Genomic DNA, 23757 nt, shown 5'->3' on the forward strand with positions numbered 1-23757 from the left:
AACAATAGCGCATGCACCTAAAGACCACGACAGAAAAATAAACAAAATGTGCCGTTTATTTAATAGAATATAGTGGTTATAATTAAATAGGTCCATACATATTAACACAGACAGCACCCCAATATATGGTAGATAAAAATAAAGGACACAGCTTGATGAGATTTACGTACATCTTTAAAGCCTCGGATCAGACCGTGGCCTTAGACTCTGGAGAAGTGTAATAAAGGGGAGGACGCACAGACTCGCTCTGAGGCCACCCGTGCAGGGACAGTGCAATGAGGCCTGGTTAAAGGGAGCACTACTACACCTAATGCTTTATGTCTTTACAAAAGGAAAGCTGTACTTCTGGACGGCTTTGTCCTTTTCAGTAATTTTTTCAGGTTTTTATTTATAGTGTACTTCCTCCGGTGCTCAAATTCATGCCCTCTTCCAGGACTGACAGAGAAGCTGGCAGTACTGGACACACTGAGGATGGTTTAACACTGAACTCCGTGCGATTCAAATGTCTGAAGGAGATGTTGATCACAGGTGATGCCAGCCATAACTGACAAGTTTAGCATTGATCCTCTTATGAGTTGAGACCCGCCAGATTCGCCAGCATGGTGACTGACGTGTGAACTACATGTAAGACACTCTTCATTCCGATGCAGACTTACCAAGGACCGATCTCATATACAGGATAAGCTTAATCAAAATCCCTTTCCTCCAGCGCCCTCTAGTGGAACGGGGAGGCAACTTCATGCGCACCTTCCACAAAAACCCACCCTGCTTTTTAAGGAAGCTTTGTCTTTCTCATTCTGACGTTATTATTTGGGGTCCTATGAACCATTTACTTTCTTTAAAGCCTGCCTCAAACTGGAACATTTTCAGCCTACAGGTCAGATAGGAAGCGAGTGAACACTGCTCTCGTTTCTCTGCATCAATCTTTTTGTCTTTCTTTTTTCTGGTTTCCACTGACTTGCCTTTTGCAAGCTGTCGCTTACAAAAAGCTGCTTTTGCCTTCTGCTCAGAGATTGCTTCTGTGACGCATTTTAATTGAGTGATGACTTAACTTCTTTCTGTTCCACAAACACAATCTACACACGTAGGTATTTCAAACCCTCGAATAAAGAAATTTCAACAGCTGATTTCTATGTAAAACGTTCCAGTGCCTTTCATCATTTTACTTCACATAAACTTATGAACGCAGGAAGCTTTCATTGAAAAGACTTTTTGAAAATCACCTGTAGTCCTGTAAACATGTAGTGGGAATTAGAAATCATTCTCTTTTCCACACTGGATGACATAGTAAAAAACAGTGTCTGACTAAGAGCCAATAACACAGACAAGGCATTACAAAAAATAAAGAAACAAGGTTATTAATCCCCCAACTTGCAATACAGAGTTCCTTCACCCATTCACAATCCAGAGATGTAACCTACCAGAGAAGGGTGGTAAGGTTATTTGGGAAAATGCCATCTGCATCCGGACAAAACAGGTCTTTTCTCAATGGCTTTCTGTTGCCGTCTGATAGGGCTATGATGTCAATGGAACTTTATAACCTGGTTTTTAACTGTCTCCCAGTCGGCACTAGCAGAGGACGGAAATACAGCAAGGCAAAGGCACTCCCTCTGGAGCCTCAAAACTGATCTTGATTAGACTTAAACTCAGTGGGCTTCGGTCACTCTGTTCAGATGTTCCCGGAGGTTCATACAGACACACTGAATCACTGGCTGTCGCCCTTCCTCCAAGTGTATGACAAAGAGACTAATCCCAGTGTTGGGGCTCACTGATGTAAGTTCAAATTTGCTCAGAGCTGCTGGTAAGGAACATCTGAGGTCAGTCAGAAAATAATCAAACAGGTTCCTCATGAAAGCACCGTGGCTGACAACTAGGACGCTGGCTGCCAATCCTGGGCCGCCACCGCCAGCATTAAACTCTGAGTTGCTGCTTTTTCCTAAGGGAAATACCTCTGTCAAGCAAGTTTCCAGAGAGGTGCTTCGAGTTCCTGGGGAAAACTGCTCTTTTTGACCTGCTTCTTCCAGGACTAGTTGACAAAGAAATTCAAAGAAATCTTTTCCACGCATTTTCACCTAGAAGGAAATAAATAAAAGGTAAAATAGTGATGTTAACCACTTCTTTAAAATATTAACCTACACAAGGTGCCAGTGGTTCGTGCCTGTAAATTCTAGCTACTCAGGAGGCAGAGATCATGAGGATTGTGGTTCAAAGCCAGCCTGGACAAATAGTGCATGAAACCCTATCTCAAAAATCCCATCAAAAAAAAGAGCTGGTGGAGTGGCTGAAGATGTACACCCTGAGTTCAAGCCCCTGTTCCAAAAAAAAAAAAAAGGGAGAAAAAATTTACATTGAACTCCAAAATCCCCTCAGAGCCAAAGACATCTTGAGGAAATAAAAAAAAGGCAGTAGGCACTACATTACCTAATTTTAAAATATATTACAAAGTTGTAGGAATCAAAACAGCATGGTCAAGAGTCAGAGACAGAAGGATTTCAGTTGGAGACCAGCTTGGACAAAAGTTAGCAAGACCTTATCTCAAAGACAAGCCAGGAGTGGTCAAGTACAACTGTAGTCTCAGCTACTCAGGAGATGGGTACCAAGTTACAAGCTAGACAGGAGCTATGAGTTTGGGTGGGTATTGCACAGTAGGGTGACTGTACATGATGATTACATTGTAAAAGACAGAAGAAGATTTCAGAAGTTTTCATCACCATAAATGAGGAGATAGCTAAGTGTAGCCTGATCACGTTACACAATGTGCCCATGTGTTAAAATGCCACACAGTACTCCATTGATATGTACAGCCTCTGTGTTTGCATTTATCAAGTGAAAAACAAATTGAAATTTGAGAAACCCACACAAGTGCATGGTTTTCTTTTCTTCTTCTGATTTTCTTTTGGCAATACTGGGGTCTGAACTCAGGCCTTTGAACTTACTAGACAGGCATGCTACTGCTTGAACCCCTGACCTTTTTGCTCTGGTTGTTTTGGAGATAGGGTCTCGCTTTTTTGCCCAGACCGGCCTGGACTCCAGTCTTCCTATTTTACACTGATATGACAGGTGCATAGCACTCCCAGCCATTGGTTAAGATGGGGTCTTGTGAACTTTTTGCCAGGGGTGGCCTGGAGCCACCATCCTTCCTTATCTCAGCCTCCCAAGGAGGTAGGATTACAGGCATGAGCTACCACACCCAGCTACATTTTTGTAATAGGTCAACCTGAGTACTACGTAAACCAACGATCCTTGATCTATGTTCCTGTTCATTCAGTCAGTACATGCACTGGCCTCCACAAGTGCCCACTACATTTCTGGAAGCCATGGAGACAATGATGAGGATTCAATTCCCAATTCCAGCATCAGAGCACTCACAGCTAGGGAAAGGTATAGGGAAACAAAGCCACAACACAGAGGTTGCCAGGAACCACGTTCTGCTGGAACAACACATCTTTCTCTTACTACAGTGACATAGTCTGTACAAGAAAATACATCATCAATCACGCAATTCAAAGCAGAAGATGGGGAGGAAACTTGAGCATGGTGACAATGTCACTGAGGGCCAAGGGGCAGCAGAAGCTGAAGGCTTCACGTGCTGATGCATCTGACTCTCAGTGATCAACTTGTGCCTCTCAATGCCACTGTCCCCACCCATGGCACAGCTCCATATCCAACAGTTCTTAGAAGTATGGTCTAATAACATAGTTACTTAATCCATCAGCAGTAATGACAGCTGACCTAACAGTAAGTGAGAAACAGGGTAACCTAACAAGGAAAAAAATTATATTGTAGAGTTGTCTTATGAACCAAGCATTTTGAAAAACTATAATTCACAAACATCTGTACTAAATCAGTCAGGGCCAGGTGTAGTGACTCACACCTGTAATCTCAGCTATTTGGGAGGTGGAGATAGGGAGGATCAAGATTCGAGGCCAGTCTGAGCAAAAGGTCATGAGACCCGCCCCCCCTGCCCCAATCTCGATAAGCAAACTTGGCATGGTGGCACACCTTTAAGCCCAGCTATGTGGGAGGCATACAGGGATGAAGACTGCAGTCCAGGCTGGGCTGGGCATACACCTGAGAGCCTATTTGAAAGGACTGGGGGCAAGGCTCAAAGGGTAAAGTGGTAGAGCACCTGCCTAGCAGGCACAAGGCAGAGTTTAACCTTTAGTTAAAAAAAAAAAAAAAAAGAGGAAAGAAGGACGGAGAGAAGGAATGATGGAGGAAGAGAAGAGAAGAGCAGAAAAAAGAAAAGAAGAGTCAGAATTCAGCCCTCCTAACACTGGCAAGTTCACCAGTGTGGCATGCTGGACCCGTGCTGTGTACCTGGGCTAGTGTCTCTCCTCCGGGTGGGGTGAACATGGGGCACTCCTCCCCAGCAGCTTTGGCCATGGCTCGGAGCTCGCTCAGTGGCTTGCCTTCCGCAACCCCATACTTCTGCAATGATCCAGTAGAAAAAGGTGCCTCTTGTGAATTTGCAACACAACAACTAAGTTCAGTTTACGGAAAATCTGAACAATCACCCCAGGAACAAGCTTTGTTTCCTTCAATGACTTGATTATTCTGTCTCCTCTGAACTGAAAATGGGAACGTCCTCAACCAAGGCCTGGACTCTAGAAAACACAGTAGAAACCTTAACTTGTGCCATGGCCAAGCAGGTTATGTGGAAGGACTTAAGCTTGCTTAAGTAGGCGGTGGGCTTCACAGGACAAACAGAGCTCTGCAGCACCAGGCTAGAGACGAACACGGGCAGAGCCACACATGGCCACACCCCATCCACACACTACCTCACCTGATCCTAATGGCACTGAGAAGTGGGTGTGTCAACAGGCCCCCAGTCTGCAAGCGAGGAGGAAGCCGGGTTCCAGAGGGATCAAATAGCTGCCTATGTCCGCACAGCCAACAGTGAGCAAAGTTAACATTCGAGCCCAGATCTGTGTGACTTCTGGGTTCCTTAAGTCTGACCCAGAGTGAAGGACAGGCAAGTCGCAAAAGAAATATGGAAGGCCAAGACACAGGAGGTCTGCCTTATCAGGAAGAACAATGTGGAAATTAAATGGCACCATTTGTAAACTATTACATTAGAAGATCAAAGAGACCAGTAACACCATGTGCTGGTGAGAAAAATGAGACCTTCTCCTAGCTCAGGGCGGATAGTTCAGCAATGGCTATTGAGTCCTGAGAAGAAGCACACCCAGTGAAGTCTAGAAATGTGTTAGATCTGTGTGCAAAGAACGAATCACAAAGATGCTTATTTTTACATTATTTACATCAGCAGAAAGGCTTGTCACAACCTGGATGTCCGTGGGTAATAGCTGGGTAATACAAACTCTGCATCATTCCCATATACTGGAATAATATGGAGTCATTAATTAGGTGATTGCACCAATGTATGTTTATGGGCATGGAAAAGGAGTCAGTACACCGTAAAGGAGGAAAGCTGGTTTTCAAGCACTATATAGAATTCCACCTAGAAAAACACATACTCAGGGGCTGGGGGCGTGGCTCAGAGGCAGAGCATTTCCCTAGCATGTATGAGACCCTGGATTAGGGCCATAGCACTGCAAAAAATTAAAAAATAAATAAAAGGTTTTTTAAAAAAATAAATAAATAAAAGGTTTAAAAAAAGAAAGAAAGAAAAATGTTTACACAGATAAGACTGACAGACATGGGAAAAGAGTCACAGAACAAAATGTTTTGAATGTTTACCTCTGGATAGTAGAGATTTTAACTGTGTTTTTTCCAAATTGTTCTCACCTGTAATTCCTAAGTACTTAAAGGAAGAAATGAACAGCTATGGTTTGCAAAGATGATGTCAAAGGTTCAAGATCAGATAAAAAGTCCAGTGATGAAATACTATTTTTCTAAGAATATATGTATGTTTTTCCAAACAGTCAGTCACTACTGCGCTGCAAGTTCACATTCATGTGTCTTGGCGAGCTTCAGAGCAGCTCCTATTTACAGAGGGGTAGGAATGGGAGCCTTCCTTTACTAAATATCCCAGGTACTCCCATAAAGCATGCTAAGCAATGTGACAGGGACCCCAGAGTGACACCCAGCTCCCACAGTGCTGTGGCCACAGTGTATGGGAGGGCTGCTTATAACCAAAAAAGTACCATGATGGCAGGACACAAAGGGCATAAACCACAGAAAGCCAGAGCAAGAAAGGCGAGTGGATGTTGGCCAGGTCTGGGTAGCAAATGCTCTAGACAGAGAGGAGCACAGACTCAAGTTCAAAGAGGAAACACCAGGAGCATCTGGGTACACTCGGAGAGGATCCCAAGGGGCGGATGATCAATGGTCCACAGTATGGACTCTAGGCCAGGTGGCTACGTGGTCCTGGACACAGAGCTTAGGTTTGTGCATCTATAAAATGGGGATTCAATCATGAGGTTTTTAAACACTGGGTTGTTGTGAAGAGGAATGAATCCCAGGGCTGCACAGAGGCTGGAGCATGTTGCACCAGGGGAGGTGGGAAGGCAGGCCAAAGTGACAGATCAGCTCCGAGAGCCTTGGGAATTGGGCTAAAGAGTTTGGAGGAGCTCTTGGAGGTAAAAGAGAATTAGTGAATTGTTTTGGACAAGGGCATGAAGCCACATTTGCAAAAGACTACTCCAGCTGCTGTTGGAAATTAGGTTGAAAAAGAAGGTGCAAGGCAGAAAACAGGAGAATCCTGTTTTGGTGACCCAGGTGGGAGGTGGGCTACACCTCGACAGGATGGCAGCATGAGTTCACAGACGGCTTCCAGAACTATGCAAAGGCAGAACTGACCAGACATGAGAGACGGCGAGGTGGTGAGTCGAAATGGTTTGCACAGTGGGGTAAAGCCCGTGCACACTGGAGTAAAGGCAGCGCATTGCACATGCATATAAACAGAGACAGAGAGTGGGCAGTCTGATATGTGGCGTGCAGCCCAGTTAAGAGATCTCAACAACATACAGATTTGGAGATTTGGAAATCATCTACCCATAAACTGAAGTCACAGGAGAACGTGACATTACTCAGGGGGAGGACACTGAGAAAAGAATGCTCTGGCCCACAGATAACACCTCTCCTGCTCTGCAGTGACAGGCCCTGCTCAGCACTGTCATCGACCCTCTCTCCCACACACACACACAATGGGCTGAAGCATCCTCAAGGCTTTCAGCTTGGTTCTTGGGCAAAGAGTGGGCCAGCCCTCTCTAAGGGAATTTTTCTCTTTCTGCCGGAGCGCTACTATATATTTTGAACCACAATACAGCGCATATGCAAGCCATAAGAAGCCATCATTTTAAAAAATGCCCTATGCATTTCTACCCAGCTATAGAAGAAATCGGGGAGCTGACAGACCTGCTAATGAGCCTATGGGTCAATATGGCCGAGCATAACTAAAATACTGATCTAGGAAGACTCTGGGTTCAGATCTCAGATTTGAATTTCCAAATGCCTTTGGCTAAATCTTAGCTCCAAAAGATCCATTCCTGGTACACAAAGTGGTCCTAAGAAAATACATGGCCAGGCAGGGTGATTCATGCCTATAATTCCAGCTACTTGAAAGAAAGCAATCAGGAGGATGAGAGTTTGAGTCCAGTCCCAGGCAAAAAAAAAAGTTAGTGAGACCCCATTTCAACCAACAAGCCAGGCATGGTGGTGTGCCTGTCATCTCAGTTATGCAGGGGGTGTAAGTGGAGGATCGTGGTCCAAGCCAGCCTGGGCCAAAGCACAAGGAGAACTCATTCAAAAAGTAACTAAGCAAAAAGGCTGGGGGAGTGGCTGAATTGGCAGAGCACCTGCCTAGCAAGAGTGAGGCCCTGAGTTCAAACTCCAGTATCACCACCACACCTCCCTCCCCAAAAAAATCTATGCTGAGGATTAAGGATAAGAAGCAAAAACTTGTCAGTTTTACTTTATACTTTGTCATGCTGTGTTAAGTTCTTATGAGCATATTTTCTTTCATAATTTAAGATGCTTATCTTTTTAATTTTTATTTTTTGGCCGTACTAGTGTTTGAACTCAGGGCTTTGCACTTGCTAGGCAGGAGCAAGTCCATTTGAGCCACACCTCCAGACCCTTCTGCTCTGGTTATTTTGGAGATAGGGTCTCACTTTTTACCCAGGCTGACCTGGACCACGATCCTGCTTGAAGCTTCCCACTCTCACTGGGAAGACAGGCACACACCACCACATTCAGCTTTTCCCACTGAGATGGGGTCTTGCAAACTTTTTTGCCCAGGCTGGCCTCGAACCACGATCTCCCTTATCTCAGCCTCCTGAGCAGCTGGGATTATAGACATGAGCCACAGTACCCAGCACTTACTTCATATTTTAATGGTTAAATAAGTACCATACACAAGACTATCCAATACGCCTAGCACACAGTAGATTCTTAACATAATTGCCGATTCCAAATCCCCAGCCACCTGCCAAGGTGGCTTACTGAAAATGTATGCTAAAGAGCAATATGCAAATGAGTTACTTACCCTTTCTCGAAGTCTTGAATCATACTTCACTGTCAGGTCTTTGCAAAACTTGCTTTTCTCCAAAATCCCACACATGGTCTAAAAATCAAAAGACAAACATTCTTTCTTCTCATAAAAACAATCATTGTGAAACTTCAAAATAATAATACATGTCATCTTAATAAAAAAGAACTGGCAGTAATATTCCTGTGCAAACTTGCGCCTCGGGCTGGAATGTGTTCAGTGGTACAGGACTTGCCCGGCACATGTGAGGCCCTGGGTGCCATCCCCAGTACCACAAACAGCTCATCAGTTTGTTGTCTCTCCATGTTTGACTCTTGATATTTTCTGCTCATCTGTTAGTCCAAAGGTTAGCCAACTACAGCCCAAAGGCCAAATCCAGACCATCACCTGCTTTTATAAATAAGGTTTTATTACATCACAGCCACAGTATCCACTTATGTACTATCTACTGCTTCCACACCACATCAGTGTGAACAGAGGTGAACAGTTGTGGCAGAGACTAGAGAGATCATAAAACCTAAAACATTTATTATCTGGCTCCTTACAGAAAAGATTTGCTAACCCCTATTCTAGTTGCTAATTCTCCATTCAAGTGTATGTCTAAAGTGCTGTTAAACCCACCCATTAAACCTTAATTTCAATCATATTTTCAGTTTTAGAACTTGTACTGCATTCTTGTTTATTGTTTATTGCTCTGTTTCAAAATGCCATCTTTGACCTATACATAAAACGGGTATTTTAAAGTCTATGTCTGAAGCCAGGCATGGTGGCACACAGCTGTCATCAAAGCACCCTGGAGGTAGAAGCAGAAGGATCACTAGTTCAAGGCCAGCCTGCACTCCATAGCAAGGTCCTGCCTCTAAGTATATGAGAAAAGGAGGAAGGAGGGAAGGAGAGAGGAAAGCAGGGAAGAGGAGAAGGGAGGAGGGGAGGGGAAAAAGAGGGGAAGGGAAAAGGGAAGGGAGGAAGTCTATGTTTAGTAAGTTCTGTGGCTGTTTCTGTTTCGGTTTTGCTCATTTCTGTTCATGTGTCCTTCTTTCATTGGATGTCTGGTTAGTTCTGATAAACATGAGACACTGCCTTCCAAAAACTAGAACTCATTTAAGTCCATTATCTGCCTTGGTTTTTAATCCCCTTCCTCCAAATTAGGTAGTATCATCATTACAGTTTTAGATCTATTGTCAATATTTCTTTTATTTGCCTATGCATACCTTTTCTACTTTCTTTGCTCACTATTCTTTCTCTGGAACTCAGACCTTCCTTCTGGAATTATTTTCCTTTCTCTCTCACTTTTCTTTCAAAGTGACTTTAGAGCCTATTTGTCAGAAAGGTCTTTGTTTTACCTGTACTCTAGGGAAAAGCTTTTCTGGGTATAAAACCTAGGTTACAGCAGGCATGGTGATACACACCTGTAATCCCAGTACTTGGGAGGATGAGGAAGGAGAATCTCAAGTTCCAAGCCAGTCTGGGTTACCTACCAGGTTCAAGGACACAGCCTGCACTACGTAGTGACACTGTCTCAAAACACCAAAAACAAATAAGTAAATTTAAAAACCTGGGTTAATGCTTGCTGTCTGCCAGCACCTTGAAGAGGTCATTTTTTTATTCTTTAATACTGTTTAAGTCTATATAACAGCTTGTCTCATAGAGAAGAGAACACCAGAATAGGTTAGACTTTCTTGCTCTAGTAAGCTCAAATTGTGTCAGACAGTTTTGACCATCTGCCAGAGTGTTGCTTGCAAGAAGAGATGATTTTTGATGTTGACAACCTAACTACTAGTCATCAGTGAATCATGTTTTTCCTCCTTATTCTTTGGAATCTTGTGATCTTCTAAGATAAAAGTCAATGTGATTTCATTTGGAGTTATCCTGATGGGCTTGGTTATACTTGGTGGGTCTGAGGATGTGTTGTCTTTCAATGACTTTATAAGATGATCAAATACAACCTCTGGGAATATTGCCTCATCCCCATTCTCTCCAACATTTTCTCTCTCTCTCTTTTTTTTTTTTGGTGGTACTGGGATTTGACATTTCCCTTTGAAAGACATCAGAACTAACCATATTCTTCAGGTCTTTCAAACTGTCACATTTCAAATCTGCCACTCAGTGCCACATTTAGGTAACTCTCTTATCTAGCTGCTAACAATCAGCTGTGTGTAATCTATAACTTAGTATATTTACTAAGGGTTTTAACTTACTGTATATTTTAAATTGACGTCATGGTACATAATTTATAATAATAAAATGTACCTATGTTAAGCCTATAGTTCAAGTTTTGGCAAGTGTATATAGCCATCTAAGCAGCACCAAAGTTAAGAAGCAGAAGAATTCCATCACCTCAAAGATTCCTTCATGCTCATGCCAATAAATCTTTCCCAGCCCTAGCCCTGGCAGCCAAGGATCTGCATTACACCACTGTCAGTCTTTTCCACAGTTCTCCACCAATGGAGTCCTGTGGTGTGTTCTGTCATGTCTGCTTTCTCTTGCTTAGCATGGCAGTTCTCATCCACACTTCTGCATCTATTAGCTGTGACTGAAAAATTTCCAGAGCTACACCCAGGGAATGTACTTTTCAAAATTAAGTTGATACAAAAGACTTTTCTCCCAAGAAAAAGTAGAGAAATAAACCCACACTTACACAGTCAATTGTTATTTTGTTTTGGTTTTGGTAAGTTGGGTTTTGAAAGGCAGGTTCTTTTCAGTAAGTAGAGGAGAAACAATGGGATAGACACAAGGAAAAACAGGAATATTGACTCTTCTCTAGCATCGTATGCAAAAGCTAACTTGAAACCGATAATATAATATAAACTGGATTTTATTCAGATTAAAAATGTCTATTCTTTGAAAGATATCATTAAGAAAATGAAAAGATAAGTCTCCGATTAGCACAATGGGGGAAGCTTTGAACTTCAGGCACTATGGGCCTGTGATGCCTGAAGGAGCTGGAGCAACAGGGTGAGCTCTACATTGTCCCAAGCACTTTCCAGACCATGGTAGGGAAAGCACATAGAGCCCATCCATCTCAGAGTTGAGGAACAAAGTCTGGAACTTGGGGAGCATGACATGACTAACACCTGTGGGACAGAGAAGACTCTAGAAACATGCCCCAGGATCCCCTTCAGTCTTCAGGGGACTGTGAGTCTGTACATGCCTCAGTGTGACTACATGAGGACAAGCAAAGCTGCCTACAGGAGAGGACAGTTCCTGGGGCCGGATAGGTGTACGGTCCTTAGAGCTCACGTGCAGTGTGGGCGCATTTAGTCCCCACCAGCCAAAGTGTATGTGATGATCAAATACATTTCTTTAGAGTTGGGCATGATGGCTCAAACCTATAATCCCAGGGTTCTGGAGGTAGAGACAGGAGAGCTGTGAGTTTGATGCCAGCCTGGACTACATAGCCAGATCCTGTCTCAAAAAAACAAAAACAAAACCAAAAAACCCACCTGTGTATGCATACGTACCTTCAAGTCTCCATCCTCACCCCTACCTCCACTTCCCTGTTTTCTTTTGGGACTCTGACTATATGTATACTACAGTACGTGATGCCACCCACCCCTTACCTCCCTGAAACTCTGCTTGTTTACCTATTTTAGTCTTCTTTCTCTCCACAGTTAATTTTGGACTTTTCTGCTGCTATGTCTCTGCATTCATCACCTCTTCCTCTTCGGTACCTAATCTGCTGTCAACCCTAAGCCATGAAATTCTCATTCAGAATCTTGTATCTTTCATCTCTGGGTCGATTTTGTTCTATTATGATTATTATTATATTATACCTTCTATTGTCTCCCCTTCATTCTCCTCTAGTTTTAGTTTAGCTAGCTCACTATGAAGGTGTGATCCTTCTGGAATCGCAATATGCTCACCCTGTTGCTCCAGCTCCTTCAGGCATTACAGGCCCATAGTGCCTGAAGTTCAAAGCTTCCCCCATTGTGCTATGTTTCCAGCTGCTTATGTGGAGGCTACATTCCAACCCTGTGGTTCCCTCATGGCGAGTCACAAGTCTCTTTCCATCAAGTTTTGCAAGTTGAAATGAAGGACAGGAATATGGAGCCCTTATGTGAGGGGATGGGTATCAGCGGGAGGGAGAGGGTAAATGTTGAGGGTGAAGAAGGTGAATATGGCTGATGAATATGGAACAGTGAATCCTATCAAGGTCGTTTTAAGAGGAGGAGGGAGAACAGAAGAGGGATGAACCATTGTACACGCATGTAGAAATGTCACAAGACCCCCTGTACAACTATTACAAACTAATAAAAACGGTTTTTAAAAAGTTTTTGCGAGTTGACTTACTTATTTATTTATTTATTGGTGGTACCAGGGCTTGAATTCAGGGCCTACAACTTGAGCCACTCAACCAGCCCATTTTTTTTGTGAAGGGTTTTTCGAGATAGGGTGTCATGAAGTGTTTGCCTGGGCTGGCTTTGAACTGCAATCCTCCTGATCTCTGCCTCCTGAGTAGCTAGGATTACAGGTATGAGCCACTGGCGCCTGGCTTGGTTTTTTTTTTAAATCTGGAATAATTTTTATGGCAATTTGCTCACTGAAGATACTTATGTCATTTATTTCTTTATAGTATTATAATTTTTTTTTCTGCCTGATAATTTTACTACCTGATGTCTTTGTGGGTTAATCTCTTGTTGTTTCTGTTCCCTCATGTCATCTTATGTATTATTCCTGTTATACATTTTCCTCAAAGCTACTCTAGCTTAAAATTTACCAAAAAGAAAAAAGGTACATTGAAAAGAAAGAGCTCAGGTGCGGTGGTACATACCTGTAATTCAAGCTTCTTGGAGGTGGAGACTGGGAGGATCACAGTTGGAGGCCAGCCCAGGCTAAAAGTTCATGAGACCCCCCCATCTCAAACAATGGCTGGGCATGGCCACGCACGTGTGCCTGTCATCCTAGCTACTCAGGGAAGCATAAAGAGAAAGACTGTGATCCAGGCTGGCTCTGGTATAAAAGGAGATCCTATCTCAAAAATAAACAGCATAGCTGGAAGAGTGGCTTAAGTGGTAGAGCATCTGCCTAGCAAGTGTGAGGCCCTAAGTTCAAACCCCTTCCACCAAAAAGTAAATAAACAAAAAATAAAAACCTAACCAACACAAAAAGGGTTTGTAGAGTGGCTCAAGTGGTAGAGAGTATGCCTAGCAAGTGTGAGGCCTTCAGGAGAAACAAAAAACAAAACAAAACAAAACAAATAAGAAAGGAGAAGTTCTGTTTGGGAAGGAGGTTGGGAGTGATGTCTGGATGTGACATCATGTAAATCTTTCAAATTTACACAATTCATGGTCTTCTGATCTCGACCCTCCACTCACCTGCTTTGTCCTGGTAAGGTCGCTGGAGAATGCATGCGTGAATGTGACATTGGTCAGAAATCCCCCAGCAGCCACCGCTTGCTTCAGTCCAGTCTCTGAGAGGGGCTCATCTATTCCTTGTCCTGCAGGGGACAATAACATTCAGAAGTACATCTGAGGGACGCAAATTAAAACACATATGAGAAGAGAAGCTGCAGTTTTCTTAATTTTAATGGAAGATTTCCTTGGGTACTTTTCCATAAAACTTCTCAGAGAGCTGACAGCAAGTACTGTGAAATTAATTCTTCATTCCACAAAGGCCCATGCCTTCAAATGTTTTCCAGTGGGAAGCATGTGGTAACAAGCATTCTGGCTCAGCTTTCCCCCTTTCGGGTTGCCCACTTCCTCATGAGCTGCACATGAGAAAGGCTGTGTCTGACCCTCCAGGGCTGTGTCTGACCACAGAGCCAGCACCTAAACATCTCCCCCCTTTTTATCTCCTCTGTCCAAAGGTTCTAAAAGAACCAAAAAATATTTTAATAATGAAAATAGAATTGCTGAGGAGGGAAAATCCCTTGATAGATAAAGAGACATTTGGTTGAGGGAAGAGTAAAGACCTCAAATTCCAACTGAAGCTCTCACCCAGAAGCAGCAAGGAAGGAGACAGAGCACTTCTCAGCCACGACGGGATGTAATGGAGAGCCCAGTGCTCCTAGCCTGGGTCGTCTTACCTTCAGCTGCCACAGAAAAGTGCCACAAAGCCTTTGCTAATGAACAACATTTATGTCTCACAGTTCTGGAGGCTGAAGTTGAAGATCGGGGTGCCAGCATGGGGGGTTCTGGTGAGGCCCTCTTCTGGGGTGCAGATTCCACACTTCTCCTTGCATATTCAAGTGGCAGAAAGGGGGCATGAGAGTGGTCTGGGCCCCCCTTAGAAGTCCCATGACCTCCCAAAGATCCAATCTCTTAAAACCACTATTAGGATTTCAGCACAAATTTGAGAGGACACCAACAATCAGTCCATAACTCATCCAACTGAGATTCTAGAAGGTGACCAGAGAAAACGGAGGAAATAAATGTGGCGAGAGAATGACTGAGTTTTCCAGAAATGAGAGGCTGCACAAATCTACAGATAAAGGAAACACAGTGTACTTCAAGTAGGATGATTTTAAAAAATTACTCCTAGATGTATTGAGGGAAAACGAATACCAAACTCAAAGACAAGATAGTAAAAGCAGTTATAAGCCAAGCATGGAGACTCACCCCTGTAATCACAGCTACTCAGGAGCTACAGATTTGGGACGATGACAGTTCAAGGCCAGCCTAGGCAGACATTTAGTGAGAAGCCATCCCAACCAAGATCAAGCTGAGAGTGGTGGTGCAAGCCTGTCATCCCAGCTATGTAGGAAGTGTAAATAGGAGGATAGAGGTCCAGGGCAGCTCAGGCGTAAGAGCAAGATTCTATCTGAAAAATAACTAAAGCCAAAAGGATTGGGGTATGGCTCAAGTGGTAGACACCTGCCTGGCAAAAACAAGGCCCTGAGTTCAAGCTCCAGTACTGCGCAAAAAATTAATTAATTACAAAACAATTAAAAAAACAGTTACAGAGAAGGGCAGATTATCTACCACGGGACATTTTACTGATTTCTTTACCTGTGTTGGTTTCAGGGGCTTTTGGTTTTTGTGATGCTGGTGATTGAACCCAGGATCTTGCACATGCTAGGCAAACACTCCATCCCCGAACTACACCCCCAGCTCAACAAGGGACTTCTTAACAGGAACAATGAAAGCAAAAAGGGAATAGAGTAATATCTCCCAGGTGCTGAGAGAACCATCAGTCCACAATTGTGCAATGATCAAGGCCATCTTTGCCATCAACCCCATTAGAAGACTTTCAAACAATGAAGCCCTGAGATGCAAAAGAAGTGACAAGCAGAGAAGAGGTACACATATGTGAAAACTGAAGCAAACGTCTAAGTAATGAATGAAGACAATAATGTGTATGGCAAATTTTTTTTTTAAAAAAAGACCAAGATAGTAGACTAATGTAAGTTCTCTGTATTTGGGGGCAGGGAGGTATTAATATTACACTTCATTAGGTATCATCAGAGTGTATGTTTATGTCCCCTTAAATTGGTAGTAGAAATACTAATTCCCAAAGTGATGGTGTTAGGAGGTGGTCAGATGCTAGGGTGGAGCCCCCATGAATGGCATGAGTGCTCTTATAGGAGGAGACACTCCTGTAAGACTTCTCTGCCATGGAAGGGTACAACCAAAGACGGCCTATAAACCAGGAAGCAGGCCTTCAGACACCAGACTGGCAACACCTTGACCTTGGACATCTAGCCTTCAGAGCTCGAAGAAATAAATGTTTAAGCCACCCAACAAATGGCAAACTAAGGCAGGTATGAATGGCAAAAATCAATGGAATGTCATTCTGAAGCCAGTAGGGAGGGTAAGAGGGGGCTGAACAAGAAAAAAGGAGAGAGAAAAAGAAGCACTTAAGAAGTAAAAGCAAGTAAGAAGAAGAAGACTAGAAAAAGGGGAGAAAGGACAAGACAGGAAAAAAGATGGAACATACTAGTAACCAGCAAAAGGTAAACAGACAACTGCCAGCTAAAGGATTGTATTTTTGCAAAAATGAACTGCACAGTCAACTTACAAAGTCAGGAAAAAAAATACAAAATGAACCTACAAAACAACCCATAAACATAACTTCTTTAAAAGCCAGACTAGCTGGATCATAGGGCAAGGAAAAGATCCTAGTCCATATCAACAGAATAAGGAAGGAAGAATCACTGCAGAATACAGTAGCAAGCATGTGTGAAAACAGGAGTTCTCTTTTTTTTTTATCTTGTCTCTGTTAATACTAAAATTAAAATAATTATCTTAGAAAGACACCATTAACACCAGTCAGTAAACGTCAAGTTTCCAAATATGAAATCATTTTAAATCTGGACTGGTATATTTCAGGACACCTAGATTCAAGAGTTATATACTCTGAAATTAGCTGAAGGGACCCTGGTGAAGGAGTTCTCTAAGAACTGTTCTTTATATCTGGTTTACACTAGGGCTGACCCCTCTTGGTTACCAGCTGCTCTGATCAGATGCTGTGGTTGACATGGTGCTTTAATTCTCTAATCCCAGTCCAAACCAATCCCAGTGCAGTGCTGCCCCACCCCCACCCACCCTGCTCTGCCAAATCTGATTAACTCACACGTCACATTAACACTAAAGAGCTAAAGTAACAATCGGATTATACCAACCTTGAAGTATTTTCTCCTTGTTAAATCTTGTTTCTCCACTAAAATATAGAACAAAAAAACCTTTGTTACTACAACTTGTCATTTTTGAAAGGAGGAAAAAAATCGGCAGTGAAGGAAAATGACTCACAAAGATCACGTGACTCTTGCAACATACTTCATAATCTTATTAGTTCATTCTAAACTATTTGCAATCATCAAACCATCGCAAGATCAAATGTATACACTGGGAATCAACCTTAAATGAACTGCAAGAGGAAAGTGCTATTAAAACTAGAGTTATGCATGCATTATTTTTGTTAAGAGCCTTGTTCAAATGGGCATACCAATCCACATGACTCACTACAGCAAGACCACAGCATGAAAGTCAGCCCAAAGAGGAGAGGGAGGCACATGGACAGGACTGAATGACAGGGTAGACCCACAAGGAAAACCACCATAAAGGACAAGAAAAGTAGAATTAAGAACTTGGAGGGAGGGGGTTAGTGACAATAATGGGGAGGTGGGGGCAAACATGATCAAAGTATGTTAGATGTGTGTATGAAAATGTAACAGTGAAACCAAGTATTTTGCACAATACACACTAATAAAAAATTCAGTTATACTGAAATTTTTTTAGCTTTAATTAAATATCTCTTGACTCTTGCCTATCTCTCGAATTGCTGGGCCACAGAGCATGCAAATATCCAGCTTTACTAGAAAATGCCAAAGTGGTTATACCAACTCATATCCCCTGCAAAATGGCTTACAATCTTCACCAAAACTCATTTGGGGCCAGCCTGGTACCTGAACAGTTCAGCTCACTTTGATTTTAACTTGCATTGCCCTGGTTTCTAGCAAGAATTGTTGTTCCTTTGGTTTTAAGTGAAGTATTAGCTTAAAATAGAGATATTTTAAGGGCATGGTGGTACAAGCCTATAATCCCAGCTATTCAGAAGGTGGAGATCAGAAGGATCACAGTTGGCAAGACCCCATGTCAACCAGTAAAGCTGGGCATAGTGGTGCATGTCTTTAAACCCAGTTATATGGAGATAAAAGTAGAAGGATCTCAGCCTGAGGCTCACCTCAAGCAAAAATGCAAGACCCTATGTGAAACAGAGCAAAAAAAAAGGGTTGGGGGTGTGAGTCAAGTGATAGAATGTCTGTTTAGTGTGCAGGAGGCCCTGGGTTCAACACCCAAAACCACAATTTAAAAAATTTTTTTTGAAAAGAACAAATCCTTTTTCCTTTTATCCAGATATCCAGCAACCTCATTACTGGGAAAACCTGCACTCACTCATATTTAAAGGAACACTTGCTACTGTTACTTCTAATAGCAAAAGATTTAAATAACCCAAAGTTTGATGAACAGGGAACTGATTTCCTTAACAATGGTGAAAATTACCATTTGTTAATGGTAACATTAGTTACCAGATAGTGGGATACTGACCTAACAGGACAGTATGTAACTGTGTCCTTTAAAAGAAGAGAATTTGTATAGAGAGATAGGGAAAGATCACCCCAGTGGATGACTAAGTAGAAAAAACCAAGATGTAGAATAACATAAAATGCTACCTTTTTGAGAAAGGAGGGAAATAATGAATATTTGGCTCTACACAATGAAACACTGGAAGGATAGAGATGATACTAATAAATGTGGTCACCTATGGGTGGAGGATGAGAACAAGGACAATTATTCTCATTTCTGATACATTCACTTAAATAAATATATGATAAGTAAATGAAATTACAGTGCACAGAACTATTTAGGCCTTGGCAAAGCCAATGGTACCAACTCACTATTATAAATAAAAGATTTCCTCCAATTCAGAATTCACAAAGAAGCTTAAGAACTGGACACAAAAGAGGGTATTAACCTCTGCCATTCAGACACAGCAGTGGCAGCATGGTAGGTCTGGGAGCCCTGTTATCTCTGATCCAGAAAATGGAGCCATACATTCGATTCCTTTCTGTTTCAGCCTCATCATTTCACTGAGGTCAAGACTAAAAGCACTACTGTTTAAATGCTAGTGGCATTCTCTTTAGATGGTGGCTTTGTAGCCAATTCAATTCCCAGCAAAAGGCAGAGAAGCACCCTCACTTGGTAAATTTTAAATTAAGGGTGAGGAGAAATTTAGTCACTTTGCCACCCAAAAAGATGATCCAAGAGCCAGCAACAAGTTTAGGACTTTTACCAATAATACAAAGTCAGCAGAGACTAATTACATTTTGCATAATGCTGAAAAGATTAGCTCAAGAGTTTAATTTAATCCCAACTGATTTGATGAAGTGTTCAGATTAAAGCTATTATACTGTCAAAATGTCACTTTATCAAAAATGGAGTCTGAGTAACTTGGTGGCTGTGAAAAGACACTGTCCCACCATCTAATTCTTTTTCAGGAAAAGGAGAAAAATAACTGAGCTGTACTGAAGGATGTCTTTAGCTGTAAGTCTAAAGACCACTGTGACATTGCAGTATTATTCACAGTCATTGGCACTCACTTTTAGCTTCTAGTGGGCATTTCTGCCTTCAAACCACTTTGTAAGCATTCCACAGCAGAAATCCAAAAATAGAATTTTCCCCCAAATAGTTTTACAGCTTTTATCATCTTTATCAAGAAGTTTATCTAAATCCTTGAAGCAAGTGTTTTTAAGTTGGGAAGTGGGAAAGGAAAAGAGATGGCTGAAGTACTTTTCAGTTCAGAGAGGTAGAGGGAGCTGAAAGGTCAGAAGGATACATTTTGGAGGAGTCAGGAATAACAGCACTCATTTTCAAAATGTGCAGGGTGCTCCATTTCCAAAACAGAGCAGCCAACTGCACAGGAATCCAAATGCTTCCGCCAAGCAGTGAAGTCTTGTGACCAGCCATTTATAGGCCCTACAAATACGCATCACTCATTTTGTGCATTATCACACGTGATTCACTTAAAAGTTATTTTATTTTGTTAGTCAAGACTTATATTAATTGGCATTTTTGTCAAAATCCTATAGAAAGTATAGCATTCCTAGTACGTTTGTTAAGGGACTTGAATAAGGCAGCCCTCAGTTTGCCACAAAGGAGAGACAAACCACAGAAGTTAGTATACATTTGGGGACCATTTTCAGAATAAATTCATTTCAATCAACATGAAAATGTACTACCTCACCTGATATTTAGTCTGAATACAGCTTAATCCTAATTCCTTCACACCAATTAATTCACTTGCAAATACAGAATATTTCAAAAGCTAGTAAGAGTTTCACTAGACAGTTCAAGAGGGAAAAAATGTATAAGGTACCCAACTCATAATATATTTTTGTTTATATATAGATGAGATCTGGATGCAAAGACTCTCCCTAGTTGATTAACCAAATATGTAGGAAAAAACCCACAGTAACAAAACAATTACATGTATCACTATCAATATATTAAATTATAGATGAACTGATATTATTTTGCTGGCTTTATTAATGTCCAGAAGAATGATTAGCATTTAACAAAAAGGTAACTAAGAGTAAGAAAAAAAATTGATAACTTTACTACTTCACCACCTGTCAGAAATTAAAATAAACTGAAGTTCACTTATAAAAAAATTTAGTTTCAAGAACTGGTTAAAAATGGAGATGAGGGCTGGCAGAGTGGCTCAAGTGGTAGAGTGCCTGCCTAGCAAGCGTGAGACCCTAAGTTCAAACCCCAGTGCCCCCCCCAAAATATTTTAAATGGAGGTGAATGCAGTGACAGATTGAAAACACAAATAATATTCCAAGGAACCAGGATCTTCGATAATGTTGAGCAGGGGATGAAAATGCCAACCTACCTATGAGGGAGCTTTCAACAATGCTGTGCTGTCAGAATAAATTACAGTTCAATAATAATAATAATGGAATTGAAGTTTGGAATCCAGGATATTTTATTTAAAAAATGGTACACACCAGTACTTCCGCTACAAAATAAGATGAAGAAAGAGAAGCACATATATAGTAACAGCACAAAATTCAAAATGATTTAGCTAAACATAAGGAAACTGCTTTACAATTTTCTTGCATTACCAGGACATATGGGTCAAAAAAAAATTATCCAATTCTTCAAGAAGTCATTATACTTAACAATCAATCAAATCTGAAATCATTTCTTTTCCTGAATGACCAGCCTTTTGGCCCAAGAACTCAGAAGTCAAGAATGTAAATGGAATGGTCCTGACCAGAAGGAGCTAACCACAGCCCCTTCTCATTATTTCAACACTTTCTCTCCCATTTCCTACAAACAAACCAGAACTAAAACTGCTCTTCTCACTCTTCACAATTATATTAGGAGAATAAAAGGTAGCCCCCAAGCTCTCTGGAGATATTCAATTAAGGTCTTAATGTAATACAATAGGAGGCCCAGGACAGTGCATATATAAGTTGCTTCGGTTCAAAGTCAACCTACCCAACTTGTCACACGACTTGTAAGCAAGGTGCATGGGCTTGTTTCCTCATCTGAAAATGGAGGAAGTCAGTCCTGACCTCTCTGGATTGTTGTGAGATTGTAATTGTAGTCACATAGTAATTTATTAAGAGCTGTTCATTAAAAATATTCCTATGAGAGCCTCCACAATCCAGCCCTGTTTGGGCAGCAGTGGTAGAATAAATTTCACATGCATATAGCTATTGTCTATTATAAATCTGAGCAGAGATGACCTTTCAAGAGGAGCCCTAACCCATATTTCCTACAGCTTCTAAGTTTTCAATCATGTGTGACACTATGCTGGAAAGCACTCTCACGTTGGGAAAAGGGCAGTTAGGACTCTTCAGTTCCTGTCTGCCACCAATTCAGCTGTATGACCTTAAGTAGGTCAAGAACCCTCCCCAAGCATTGCATAGAGAGGGGAGAGAAGAGACAGGGAGGAGCCAGATTTCTAGTTTAGCCATTAAAAATCCTGCAAATCCGAACAGGACACAATGATCCCCTACATTACCTTCCTATAAAGGAAGAACAGGACAGAAAATACAGCAGTTGAAATAGCCTTTGCAAGGTTAAATTCTACCAGAGTCCCTTGTAAGCCCCATGAAGACAGAAATGGCTTCTCATCTACGCCGTAACTCAGCCCACTGGCACATGGAGCCTACTTAACAGGCTGTTCTGATAAGCATACTACACAGGTGGGACCCAACTGCACTTGATTGGCACGGTCCTTGTAGAGACAGAAGTTATTTAATTTTCAGATACACTTCTCCTTTACTGTCACAAACGGTCCCCTTCCCCATTTCATTCTCACAGTGATCTATCAAGTCAGATAGATACTCTCAGGACCCCCATTTTGCATATCAGGAAACAAATCAGAGAGATTAAGTCTGCTATCAGAGACCCAGGCTACAAGGCTCCTAGGTGGAGCTCAGATTCCAGTCCAAGTTTATCTTACTTGGAAAATCTCTGCTCTTAACTACACTGAATCGCACTTCCCATGAACACTCAGAAAATATGTGTTAAGAAGGAGTAAGATAGGCGACATAACGACCAAGTTAGCTCCATGCAATCTGTTAGGTTAAAAATATTTGTTCAGGGTGACGCAGTCTGCCAAGGGGAAGGCGTAGGCCTTCATTTCTTTCTCAGACCTGTAACCTTGGGAGAGGGAAGAAGTAAATCTCAAACAGCTCCCCACGGAACTGTCCTGGCAAATCGAGGGAAGCGAGAACTGTAGAGTCGCACAAGGGGACAGGAGTAGGAGGCCAGCATCAAAAGTATCGGTCTTGAGCCGCCACCGGTGGCTCACACCTGTAATCCTAGATACTTGGGAGGCTGAGATTGGAAAGGTAGAGAGATTCGAGGTCAGCCTGGGATAGTCCATGAGACCCTAGCTCCAAAATAACCAGAGCAAAATGGACTGGCTCAAGTGGTGGAGCGCCTGCTTTGCAAGAGTGAAGCCCCGAGTTCGAACCCCAGTCCTACGGTCATATCGAGAAAGATAGATAGATGATCGATAGCTATTTATCAGCCTGCACAAGCAATTCTGCAAACTCTTTGGAATATGCTGGGAAGCAGAAACGGTGCACAGAAAAGAGATGGGAACCGTCACCGTTCATTCACTCCTCCACAACTGTGTCCTTCCCTGAAACGCGGGGCCGACGGTGCTTAACACCTGCCCTCCTCTCTTGGGGCTGCGGGGATAAGAGATGAGAAGACACAGACGGAAGACCCTGGAAACCACCCTGCAGCGACGACCCGATGACGCTCCCTTCACCCACTCCAAAACACTGCTCGGAGAGAGCGAGAGAGAGGAGAAAGGCGATACTCACTGCCGGATAACGGTCAAGGCGAACCGCACCATCCTCCTGTGGCCCGGAGGGAGACGAAGCAGGGCCACGGCGGGCTACCGGGATCTGCACCCGCCAGCCCCGGCACTGCGGGATCACCTCGCCCCACACCACTTCCGCCAGCCCGGCAGGCCGGCCGGCTCCGCACCTATAGGGCGAGGTGGCGTCTACGTCATCCCCGGAGGGCCAATCGGAGCACCGGGAGGACTCCAGTCCCACGGCGATTGGTGAGCGGAGAGGCTCCGCCCAGGGCTCTGGCGCTTGCGCCCCTGCGCTCGGGGCTGTGATTGGCGTGCGGCAGGTGCGCGGGGCCCCGCCCTCGGATAAGGCTTTGGGCTGCTTGCCCAGGCGAGCCCGCAGCGGGTGGACTCAGGGTTCAGATAAGGAAAGGTCTGATTTTTTGCCTGATCTGATTTGAGGGTGGGGTGCCAAGGCGATGCGTGTCTCACGGTGTACAGAACCGGACAGGTGCGTCCTGTGAGGCTTAGCTGTT

The 23757-nt window shown here is 42.8% G+C and overlaps 1 protein-coding gene and 1 non-coding gene across 4 annotated transcripts; both read right to left on the minus strand.

Annotated features, from left to right (window-relative positions):
• Positions 1–38: 38 nt before the first annotated feature.
• On the minus strand, positions 39–23400 carry Tigar (TP53 induced glycolysis regulatory phosphatase). 3 transcript variants are annotated; one of them, XM_074076244.1, is made up of 7 exons: positions 23247–23399; positions 17016–17053; positions 14481–14629; positions 13771–13892; positions 8453–8530; positions 4321–4431; positions 39–2072 (listed from the first exon to the last, which is right to left on the minus strand). In XM_074076244.1, exons 3-7 carry the CDS (start codon positions 14578–14580, stop codon positions 1647–1649), a joined length of 837 nt encoding a protein of 278 aa, XP_073932345.1. In that variant the 5' UTR covers positions 14581–14629; positions 17016–17053; positions 23247–23399; the 3' UTR covers positions 39–1646. The 3 variants fall into 3 exon arrangements, with proteins under 3 accessions (XP_073932345.1, XP_073932347.1, XP_073932348.1); XM_074076246.1 differs by lacking the exon at positions 14481–14629 and having other exon boundaries at positions 23247–23400; XM_074076247.1 differs by lacking the exon at positions 4321–4431.
• LOC141424500 (small nucleolar RNA SNORA28) lies at positions 10070–10193 on the minus strand. Its single transcript, XR_012449414.1, has one exon. It is a non-coding gene; the product is annotated as a small nucleolar RNA SNORA28 (small nucleolar RNA).
• Positions 23401–23757: the final 357 nt, after the last annotated feature.

This window comes from Castor canadensis, chromosome 6 (assembly GCF_047511655.1).
Source record: "Castor canadensis chromosome 6, mCasCan1.hap1v2, whole genome shotgun sequence".
NCBI lineage: Eukaryota > Metazoa > Chordata > Mammalia > Rodentia > Castoridae > Castor > Castor canadensis.